The 11,825-nt window shown below is 36.5% G+C and overlaps 1 protein-coding gene across 1 annotated transcript; it reads left to right on the top strand.

Moving 5' to 3' along the window:
- Positions 1-7,744: 7,744 nt before the first annotated feature.
- On the top strand, positions 7,745-10,287 carry LOC137711180 (putative UDP-arabinopyranose mutase 1). The gene is made up of 4 exons (XM_068450390.2): positions 7,745-8,228; positions 9,046-9,296; positions 9,386-9,554; positions 9,696-10,287. Exons 1-4 carry the CDS (start codon positions 7,902-7,904, stop codon positions 10,035-10,037), a joined length of 1,089 nt encoding a protein of 362 aa, XP_068306491.2. The 5' UTR covers positions 7,745-7,901; the 3' UTR covers positions 10,038-10,287.
- Positions 10,288-11,825: the final 1,538 nt, after the last annotated feature.

The following is an 11,825-nucleotide window of genomic DNA, read 5'->3' as shown; positions in this document are numbered from 1 at the left end:
TGCAGCCTGAGTAGGTATTATTAATAATTAAGCATTTGTTTTAATGAACTTTTGGAAGAGATTCTAAATGCATGAATCTTTCGGACGATCTTAAGCCAATAAGGCTCCTCACTTGAAAAACCAACTTTGATAAAATAAACAAATTAATATGTAACAAAATAGTCATTTAGTACTACAATCTAGTGGTATTCCTCTTCATTTGTAAGTGAGAGGTTTTAGGTTCGATTCTCGCTAAAGGCAAATTTGAACCACATTATTACTAGCTTATTGTAAGGCTTAACCCACTCCCTTCTCCTTAGGATAGATAATATCCTCTTTTCAAAAAAAAAAAAAAAAAAATGTAACAAAAAAATAAATAAATAAAAAGTTGCCCTTATAAAAAAAAAGAAAAAGAAAAAAAAAGGGCATGATTTACCTTATAAAAAAGCGAATTTTAACGAAAAACTCACGGTACTGTTCACTTTAACGAAAAACCATATTTTTACACTAAAAATCAATCCTAGTACTATTCACTTTACCCTTTATTTTGTTCTTATCATTAAAACTCAAAGTTTTCAAACCATTTTCATTAGTTTTCCTTGTAAAAAAAGGCATTCATTTGAATCATTTCTATATACTTTTTGTTTTGACAATTTTGGAGGAGTCCAAGAAATAACATCCCATCTGATATTTTATGCTCCCTTTTGGATCAAACGGATATAAGCCACTAAAAATACGATCAGAACGAAAAAATAGGGGAGTTGGAATAATCAATTAGGCTTAATCAAGGGATCATATTCCTAATTAGAGTTCTAACTACAGATAAAAATTTCACCTGCATAAGAAAATATTAACACATGACAGATGCAAACAATGTCCTTTTACATTTACTAATCTCCATGGATTAAGTTCCGGTATGCTGCCTAGGATTTTTTGTACAATGTATTTGGTACGATACGACTGTTGAAATGTCAGCATTTATAAACAACCAAGCTCAAACTAAATAGTATATCTTGTACTAGGGTTTTCACAGCTGTCAAGTTCTCATGTACTTGATTACGGATTTGGATCCTCTCCGAGGCAATTGATTGGGATCCTCCTGACCGGTGTCTATGGGCCGTTGGATTTTTATCCAGCGACTACAAATAGGGATATCCTTTAAAAGTTATAATAATTGTAGCCGTTGGATAAAAATCCAACTGCACACAGACATCGGTCAGGAGGATCCCGACCAATTGCCTTGGAGAGGATCCAAAGGGCTTGATTACAACACAATTATATGTAGATGAGTAATGTATCTACGTATGCAATATATAATAACTGACAAGGCATGGAAGGTTCCTTGTTGCAGCAATGTTGATCCTGCCGGCCGGCTTAGGTGGACGCAGACGATGAGGTGATCTCGCCATTTTTTCAGCGTTTATAACCAATCACTTAAGACATCTAATCAGGTTTAAGATGATAAGCTACTTATTAATGTTAAAATTAGATAGAAAGTTGCTCATAATTTATACCAAGTTTAACTAGGTCAGCCAAGCTCCTTTGTTTTTGAAGCATGAAAAGTAAACTTCCTGCATCTGTTGAGAGTATTACTTAGATCACAAAAATATTGGTCAAATAATTTAACTTCTCCTCCTTCTGTCCCATTATTCTCTTTGCATTTTAGGATCTAAAGTATGAGTATCTGCAGCTGAGATCCTTAGGACCCAGGATTAAATAATATTCAGGAGTTTTCCAGAAGCACAAAATTGCAGTTAATTCCCAACCTAAGTGTACCATTTGGAAAAGCACTTACGGAGACAAAGCGATAGATTGCACAAGCTTCTTGCCAATACTGACTGTGACTTGCATAACTAATTAACTTCAGCTTTTTCATACTATTTTTTGGGTCCCTTTTCATCTCTTTTCATCTGTCCCTGTGTTTCTAAACCATGTTAAGTGGCATGTAACATGATGTCCTTTGCCTAAAAGGCATTTGTATAGCATCAAATCTGCAGATAGTTTGAGATTTGAACAGTGTTTGGAATTGAAATGGAGGGACGGGCGGTGGGCCTTGGGGTTTGAATGTGGATGTGTACGTCCTGCTCTAGAACAAAAAACACAAAAAAATTCACGACAGCTAAGCTGAAGTTAAATATGAATAGTGAATTAAGTTGATGAAATTTATACATTGCCTACTAAATATTTGGTGTTTATAATGGCAGGGTAAGTTGGCATAAATGATTACCAACTGGAAGGAACTATGTCCACAATAAATACCAAATAGGAGAGTCTCCTACTTTATAAGGGCAATTCTCACACCGTGTACTAAAAGTATGTACTTTTGTAAGAGGTGTTTACAGATAAAGTGGTCAGACGTTCCTACCTAAGTTTTTTTTCCAAACCATAGAAATGTCGTAGTATAAAATTTTACCTTCAGCTAGGACCCTCTTAAGTAGTCATTTTGCCATATCCCAATAATTCCCATCTCTGTCCGCGTATATAGTTCTGTAGCACTTGTCTGAAAATGTCCACAAACACCATATTTACAGGTAAAATTCAAGAACACAAGGAAAAATGATTTGGTAACTTGGTTGGGTTGCAAGATCATGACTAATATGGGCCTCATGGTTGGATTATATGCTCTTCTCAACATGTGGGAAAGGCCTACGATAAAGTCCAATTTGATTGTTTATGATGTTTCTAGGAGGGACATGACATTATTCTCTTCCGCACATTTTTTTTACGATTGAATAAATGAGAAATTTTTTTTATGTTTACGAGTCCAAATTTCACATCGCTACTAACTTACGATTCAGCAATACTTATCAGTAATCACAAATGAAAGGAATAAATTGATAAATCGATTTTCGATGGGATCTACAAGTATAGTTAAAGAGACTAATGATGAATCAAAAGTAGATTAGTGGGAGTATCCCATATTCCCATTTGTTTAAAAGCAAAAACAATCATGCATGCCATAGTATACAATGTAACAATATAATATAGCATTAATTAATCACATAGTTGTATTAAATTATTTAATCCCAACTTAAAAGTATCAATAATATTTGGAAACAAAGCTATAAAAAATTAATAAAAATGGACAGAGGGTTGTGTTTGGTTGGAAGGCAGTGGGCGCCAGTTGGCCTGTCGGTTGTGTTTTGGCAAATCTCCTTCCTTTTCAACGCGTTCTTTCACGTTATAGCAAGTAAAAAACTGCCCCATTTGCTCCATCCCTTTCCCATACAGCCAAACGGCCCAAACCCCAGCTCACATCACGTTGCCAATCCCAAGATTCTTCTGTTTCTCTGAAATCTTCCTTCCTGGCGACATGTCGTGCACTTCAACTTAGTCTATAGTTTCTAGGTTTTGTAACACTGCTCACTTTGTCCAGAGACGAGGACGAAGCCAGGCATCTGTATGAACAGGAACATCTTTAAACAACAGTCACAAATTAAAAAATTAAATCGTTGCATGATAATTTTATTATCAATATCATTAAATACCTCTCGATAAAAACAATCATGTTATTATTCATCCATTGATCTCCCATCCGATTTCTCATTTCATTCTTCATAAATTTCATAGTTGAAAAGGCTCTTTCAACGTGGATAGTAGCAACTGGAAGAGTTAATGCTGATGTCACAAACAAGTAAATTAGCAATACACCTTGCTAATGTCACAAACATGTACATTTGTTTAAGAAAAAACTAAGTACGGATCCACACCCTCCCCCCAACCCCCAAGTTGGCTTGGTCTCCATGACACAAACGTTATGTACCAATAATACAATGCTGCGTATTTTTCAAAACACATTGCATGAAAAGTCTTTCTTCTCTTTATTACAAGAGTTTTTAATTTAAAGTGATTTTATACTCGAAATACTAAGTTCGACTCCCCTCGTTAACTACCGCTTGTATTATTAAAGAATATCACTTTCTAGATCTCAAGCTCCAATTTAATCTGAAATTTGAAAAGGATGTGTGTAGCCATCGTGGGGTATGGTTTTTGGTTCCTCGTCATGTGGGTGTTTGCTTGCTTTTTTGGTAAAATTTGGTATGGTTCATTTCCTACATGCGTACCACCTATACCTATTTACCATTAAAGGGAAGTCAACATACGTGATATGATCAACATACGTGTTATAACATGCATTATTTGTTAATACTATACTTTAGAGTATAAATTCTCCACATGTTCGTATAAGAGCATGCAAAAGGTTAATATTGCGTGACTGTATATTTGGTCCGAGGACAGTTGTCTAACATGTCTTTTCCTAATTGGAAAATGGCTCAAGTTCAACTCACTGAAGTTCGATAATAATATTGTGATATGTTTGATACTTAATTAGTTGTGCTTAGCTTAATTGTAATGACGTAGTCTTGATGTATGCATAGACTATTAAACACAGCCACAAAGCTTGTAACAAGTCATCATGAGTCACAACTTAGGGCAGTGTATTCAATTAAGATTTTAAAAGATTTTCACTGAATTTATAAATCCATAAATTTTGAGAGAGTTTAATTGATTTATAGAGATTTCATGTAAAATTTTGATTCAATTTTCTTTAAATCTCGAGAGAAAATGTGAGATTTCTGATTACTTAAAATACACTACGAAATCTCTATTACCTTCGAATTCCTTAACTTTTAAAAATTCTTTAAAATCAATGCTTAATTAAGTGTACCTGGAATATTATAAACTTCTTTAACATTTTAATTAAATACAACATACCTTCTAACAATTTTAATAAACTATCTTAAAATCCTGATGGTATATATCACGTTCCAATTTAATCTGACTGTAACTTAGAAACGCCGTGTGTCATCACGGGGGTATTGCTTTTTTGGTAAAATTTGGTATGGTGCATTTGCTACGTACCAGTACCGCCGATACCCATTTACCTGTTAAAATGGAAGTCAAATCAGGGCCTTAACCAAGAGAAATTATTAGGTTTGTATATTTGAATACTATCACGCGATAAAATCAACAAACGTTTATAACAAGTATAATGTTAATACTATAGAGTATAAATTCTTCATGTGTTCATATAAGAGCATGCAAAATGTTAATATCACGTGACAATATGAACTTGCACTTAATCTGAAGACAATTGTCTAACTTGTCTTTCCTCAATTGAAAAATGTTTTAAGTTCCAACTCACAGAAGTGGTGATGACAATATTGTTATATTTTGATGCTTAATTAGTTGTGCTTAGCTTAATTGTACTGGCGTAGTTTTGATGAATGTATAGACTGCTAAACACAACCATTAAACTTGTTTAACCAGAATCACAACTTGGGAGTGTATTCAATACATGAATTTTGATGAAGTTTAATTGATTTGCAAAGATTTCATATAAAATTTAGATTTAATTTTTTTGAAATCTCAGGAAGAGATGTAAGATTTGTGATTGCTTAAAATACACTACAAAATCTCTCTAATTTTCTCTAATTCCTCAACTATATGAAATTCTTTAAAATCAATTCCTAATTGAATACACCTAGATTTTTATAACCTTCTTTAAAATCTTAATTGAATATACTAGAATTTTAAGGTTTTAATAAACTATCTTAAAATCCCGATTAACTACACTTTGAATTTCAAAGAATCATTGAAATTTTTTTTAGTACATCAATATTTTTACACTAAGGGGAGTTTGGCTAAATCACACAATGGGCAACCTAATTTGGTATCGAATCCGCATCCACGAGATTCGAACCTAAGACCTCTCACTTCCAAGTGAAGATGAATACCACCAGATCGTAGTACTGAATGTCAAAATCCTAAGTGAATATTCCTAAATTTATTAAAAAAATAAAATTTCCTCTAAATTCCAATTGAATATACCGCCTAGTCTCAAAACCTACTATATTAACATCATCTTTGCACGTAAATCAAACATGAAACCTAACCTCCGTCGACTAAACAGAGACTAAATACTACTAAACCAATTCAACTGCTAAAACCCTTAATTAGGAGTGGACCAACTAACGACCAAACTCTAGTAAATAAATTCCACATTTCAAATTTTGGATCTACCCCTTCAAAGAGGGTAAACGTGAAAGGGATTTGGATCCTCTCCGGATCCTCTCCCTGGGGATTCCGGGAATCAAGGCACAAGGACCGTTCATCAAAGATCGTACGGTTATAATTAAATACTTTTTACGCAAAACGAGATTGTTTTAATTTTAAAAATATAAAAAACATTTAATTGTGACCACACGATCTTTGATGAACGGTCCTTGTGTTTTGATCCCTGAGATCCATAGGGAGGGGATCCGGAGAGGATCCAAATCCACGTGAAAGAAGCTTGTGAAAGTGACAACTGGGTCAACACTCAAGCCTCAAAGACTGTTACAAATTCGAGATCTACGGCAAAAGGCTCGGATCCAGTGGGCCTCTCAATCACAGTAGTAAAAGTGTCGGTCGCGAACGCGTGGGGCTGGCGACGTGGCGGCTTCTGATCGGTTTTGTGGGATATTTGGTTGGATTCCACAAGGACAAATGAGAATTTGACATTTGAAAAGAGGGCAGAAAAGTGCAGAGATCTGAGAGCCACCGGCGACTTTGAAGGAGTCGCCTGCCGAATGCCACCAGGGCTCGGTGGGTTTTCCCCTAATTTAACCCATGCTTGGGGTTTGGCCAAGATTTTGTGCTTTTCTCACCAATGTAGCCGTGATTTGAGCTACTTTGATGTTATAGCACGTCAAAGTGTTTTAAGAATAGAATGTGATTGAAAGCGTTTTCGTAACGTTTGATAGAAAAAGTAAGAGTAATGGCGTTAGAGAGACTAAATTTATAGATAAAATTTTATAAACTAAATAACGTATAAGTTGATGATTAGATTGTTACAATATTACTTAAGTGTTAATTAATGTACTTATTTTTTTATTTGTGACATATCAATTAGTTTGTAAATTTAGTCTACAAAATTAATCTACATAGTAATGCTAAAAATGTAAAAAGGGATTCTGATTTGTAAAAACATAAATGTGTGTATTTTCATGGTTCACTGTAAAACGAAAGGAGCCCAAATGGATGTGGTGATTTGTACTCTTTCATTCTCTATTAAAAGTTGGGGGGGGGGGGAGGGGTAGAGGGTGTTCCCCGGGCGAGGAAGAGGGCGGGGGAATCAGCTATACCCACTTTTTGTTTTTGTGGTCCTACTAATTTGGTTTTGATGGAAAACCCAAAAAAATGGTTGGACCTAGAGAGAAGGGCATGAAGAAGGTGAAGATACAAATCACAAACCGGAGTAACAGGGTTTAAAGAAAAAAAGTAAAAGAAAGAGTGGGATCACTTTTAGGCTGAATTTGCTACTAAACTACACTATAAATTTAAATTATAACTTTTGATCACGAAGTTATTTTCTAATTAACTTTATCCAATTAAGCTTTTAAAAACACTAATAAATCGTATTATGATAATTATTTTTGCCTTTTTACTTTTTTAGCTTTCTCATAGACTTTGACCAAATCTACTTCTCTGCAACATTTCAAATCCCACTTGAATTCCCTTCCAATTTACACAAGAGCAAAACAAGTACTTCGTTCACTTTTAAATCCCACATAATCTCAAATTATGAAAATCCTTACAAAATTATAATTTGTAATTAAAAGGGAATTGTTATTAGAACTTTAAAAATTTTATTTGACACTTCAAACTTTCTATAATTAGAAATATGCACTTGTAAAAAGTGTAGAATGAAATTTTTGAAATACTAATAACAATTCACATTACAAATTGTAAATACAAATACATCATTCCTTCCTCTTCGCACGTGCCACCCTCTCTTCGCACGTGCCAACCAGCCTTCAAATTCCTCTTCAAATACAGGGACATCTCCCACGCTTCCAACCCAACACTCTCTAAACTCCAACCCGTCTCTCTCTCCCTCCCTCTCTCTCGCTCTCCGTCGGTGAGAAGCAGCTGCAGCCATGGCGCAGTACAGCAAGGTCGCCCCGACCCCTCTGCTGAAAGACGAGCTCGACATCGTCATCCCCACCATCCGAAACCTCGATTTCCTCGAGATGTGGAGGCCCTTCTTCCAGCAGTACCACCTCATCATCGTCCAGGACGGCGACCCGTCGAAGGTGATCAAGGTCCCGGAGGGCTTCGACTACGAGCTCTACAACCGCAACGACATCAACCGGATTCTGGGTCCCAAGGCGTCCTGCATCTCCTTCAAGGACTCTGCTTGCAGATGCTTCGGCTACATGGTCTCCAAGAAGAAGTACATCTTCACCATCGACGACGATTGCTTTGTAAGTATCGCTTTTGGGTTTCGAAAACTTGGGATCTTAATTGGGGCTGTTTTGGATGTGGGATTTGATTTTTGAGTTGAAAAGGTTGGATCTTGGTGGGTTTTGGGAAGTGGGTTTTGTTGGGGTTTTCGAAATCTTGTAGTTCAATTGAATTTCGATTCGACTCGAATTGATTTGTTTGTGATGAAATTCTGTTGCTTTTGTTGTTTAGATCTGTTTCTGCTGCTAATGTTTGACTTACCCTCATCGTTTACTTTTGTTAATGAACTTTACTTGCTTTGATCTCTGTTTCTTTCGAGTCATATTTTAATATCATAGTTGCCTTTGGTTTGATCCGTTTCTTACCATGAGTTCTTTCCGTTAGTGTACTTAAAAGTCTTGTGTAGAGATGTTGTTTGTTAGTCATTGTCTTCTGATCCGGTTTCGGTGATAGCATGAATTATATAATTGCAATTCTATGATATCGAAGCTTTTGAAAGATTTGTTTTGTTTTCGTAAATCTTAGGTTCAGCACTAAGCTAATTGATATACTGTTTACTACATTCACAGATCTCCACCTTGCACTCGGGTCTGTTCGAATTATTGTTAGATTTACACCTAAAAGTTTCGGCCCGTAAATATTGATTAAGATTAAAACGTTTAATTTCGGTTTCGTGTATTCGTAGTTTGAGTAGCTGGTGTTGTGTATTTGGAACTGTTGCTGGAATTAGCAATGTTATGGTGCTGCTAATGTGTTTCAGATTTGATCGATATCCTTACAATTCTTGTGAAATTGAGGTGTTATAACTTAAGTATGGTACTCTTTGTGAAAATGCAGGTTGCCAAAGATCCTTCTGGCAAAGATATCAATGCACTTGAGCAGCATATCAAGAACCTTCTGTCTCCGTCAACTCCATTTTTCTTCAACACCCTGTACGACCCATACCGTGAAGGTGCAGATTTCGTTCGTGGATACCCCTTCAGTCTACGTGAAGGTATCCCAACCGCTGTTTCTCACGGCCTTTGGCTCAACATTCCGGATTATGATGCTCCCACCCAGCTTGTTAAGCCCCTAGAGAGAAACACCAGGTACATTGTTCTGCCATTTTCCATCCACCAGAAATTGTGTATATGAGTTTATAAAGTACTTGCTGACTATAATGTCTCTGTGTTTCCAGGTTTGTGGATGCAGTCCTGACCATTCCCAAGGGAACTCTTTTCCCCATGTGCGGCATGAATCTGGCATTCAACCGTGAGTTGATTGGACCTGCTATGTACTTCGGACTCATGGGTGATGGTCAGCCAATCGGGCGCTACGACGACATGTGGGCTGGCTGGTGCATGAAGGTATCTCTCAAAATATCTTTAAAGCCCGTTTGTCTGTATTGTCCTTTGTTATTACATTGCAATGATTTCGAAATCAAAACACGACGCCTTGTGTTTTTGAATTTTAGTGGCTCACATGAGTTGTCATTGTTGGATTTATAGGTTATTTGTGACCACTTGGGGTTGGGAGTGAAGACAGGATTGCCCTACATCTGGCATAGCAAGGCAAGCAACCCATTTGTGAACCTTAAGAAGGAATACAAAGGAATCTACTGGCAAGAGGAGTTGATCCCGTTTTTCCAGTCCGCCACCCTCCCAAAGGATTGCAGCACCGTTCAGGGCTGCTACCTTGAACTCTCCAAGCAAGTCAAGGCCAAACTCGGCAAGGTTGATGAGTACTTCGTCAAGCTTGCAGATGCCATGGTCACATGGGTCGAAGCATGGGATGAGTTGAACCCAGTCGAAGGAAAGGCTGTTGAGGCTAACAAAGTTGTTGCGAAATAGGTTTATTTCTGTTGACATTATCATTGCTTTCGATAGTCAGTCATAGGGCTTGTTTGTAATCCGATCGTCATTTTTTCCCCGAGCTCTTGGTTTCGAGCTGCGGGAGTATTTATTTGGCGGTTCGGAGAAGATGTTTTCTTATTTATCTCAGTTCTATGAGCTTTGAACAATAATATGATGACGAATATGTATTTCGATTACAATTTAAAGTGTTAGCTTATTTATTCGATTCAACGATGACTTAGTGACAGTTTTGTTTGTTATACTGTTTGTTTTCTCTCTCGTTCTATTCGATTCAATCTAGAGTAATTGGTCGGGACAGTATGTCCGTCTTATTGCGCAATCAAATTTGAATCTCCCTCCTTGTAAATTAGAATAAGTTTGTTTCTTTCGTTTGCCGACTTTTCGAGCATCTTTCCCGGCATCTAAAATAATGGAAGCTTGGTGGGGATGCCAAAGAATGAGTTGGCACAACGAAGTTTTGAATCTTTGGAACATTAGTCAACATCAAGTACGGAATTTCGTAAGCGAGTGGAGCTGTTTTCAAAGTTTGAACTTTGAAAGGTGTCGAGGTAGAAATTGCAATCTTTCACCGGCGGTTTTCAAGGTTTTAAGGGCATCATACGTGTGACTCTCATTGATGTCGGACATGATGCCCTTGAGTGCGAGAAAGTTTTAGAGTAAAGTTGTCCAGAGCGACAGCTCACTCACAAAAGAGAAAAACAAGTAGAATATTCTGATCACATTATTCGTAGGTAGAAACGAAGTTAAAAATTATGTTGAATGGAGCTTTTCCAGGCAATAAAGTAACATTAAATTAATAAATATGGTTAAAAATCAGACTACTCAATTATCGAAGGTAACCCATTATCATTCATATTTAACTTCCCATTTGGTTACACAACGTTTCTATAATTTCTTTCGGGTCATTGTATGTGGGGCAGTCATTAATCCTGAGTGGGGTATTGTCAATATTAACAAGATTATGTTATTTCATTGAAGGATTTTAATTAGGGTGTATTACTTAGCTGTGTAGAACTACATGTAGATTTTTTTCAAATAAAAGGGCATTTACCCCCAGTGAGCCTATTGTGGCTCCGTCTAGGTTTGTAGGATTCTAATTATATGAGCACTATTTTTTTTTTTTTTTTGACCCCACTAAACTCCACGTGAGTCTCATTTGGTATCAGAGCTGCCCTTCTCTCTTCATAAGAGTGAGACCTCTTTCACATGACTTATTGCCCGCCCCCACCCCTAAATATTTGATCCAAAACTTGGTGTGTGATAACTTGTGGAAAAAGTTGAGTTTTGAAGCATTTTTCTTCTTAGTAACTAAGCACTTTCTTTCTTGTGTTTGACGTGCATTATGTTCCATTCCCTTTGCTCAATGTGGAAAAAATGCATTTTTCTAGCAAGTCCTTCTCCAAAAGTGCTTTCGCAACCACAAACGCTATTTGTTTCTCTAATTTGAATTTGTGACGATGGGTCCAACCAACTTGACTGAGAAGCAAATGACATCCTTTTTCTTATCAGAATAGATCCAAGCAAAAGACCAAAGAAAGGCCAATGACACTATATAACATGAGAAAAACTTTTAATATTGCCTTGGAAGGGCTAACATCACTCTCATCTACCCCACAAAAAACAGAATTTTAATATTTTGGTCTCATTTAACCTGAGGGCGAGCCTTGGTGCAACAAAAATGTTATTTTGTAATCACAAGATCACGGGTTTGAGTCATGGAAGCTTATTTGGAAAGCAAAGGTAATGCTACAAACGGTAGATACC

Source organism: Pyrus communis, chromosome 6, assembly GCF_041283825.1.
Source record: "Pyrus communis isolate YQ-2024b chromosome 6, ASM4128382v1, whole genome shotgun sequence".
NCBI lineage: Eukaryota > Viridiplantae > Streptophyta > Magnoliopsida > Rosales > Rosaceae > Pyrus > Pyrus communis.
Note: the sequence above shows the minus strand (reverse complement) of the source record. Positions and strands in the feature narration are given on the sequence as shown.

Bases quoted from the DNA above. Each gene is read 5' to 3' on its own strand.
- LOC137711180 (XM_068450390.2), top strand. From the start codon at position 7,902: ATGGCGCAGTACAGCAAGGTCGCCCCGACCCCTCTGCTGAAAGACGAG. The intron at 8,229-9,045 runs GTAAGTATCGCT...GTGAAAATGCAG, and splicing joins CCATCGACGACGATTGCTTT to GTTGCCAAAGATCCTTCTGG. The intron at 9,555-9,695 runs GTATCTCTCAAA...TTGGATTTATAG, and splicing joins GGGCTGGCTGGTGCATGAAG to GTTATTTGTGACCACTTGGG.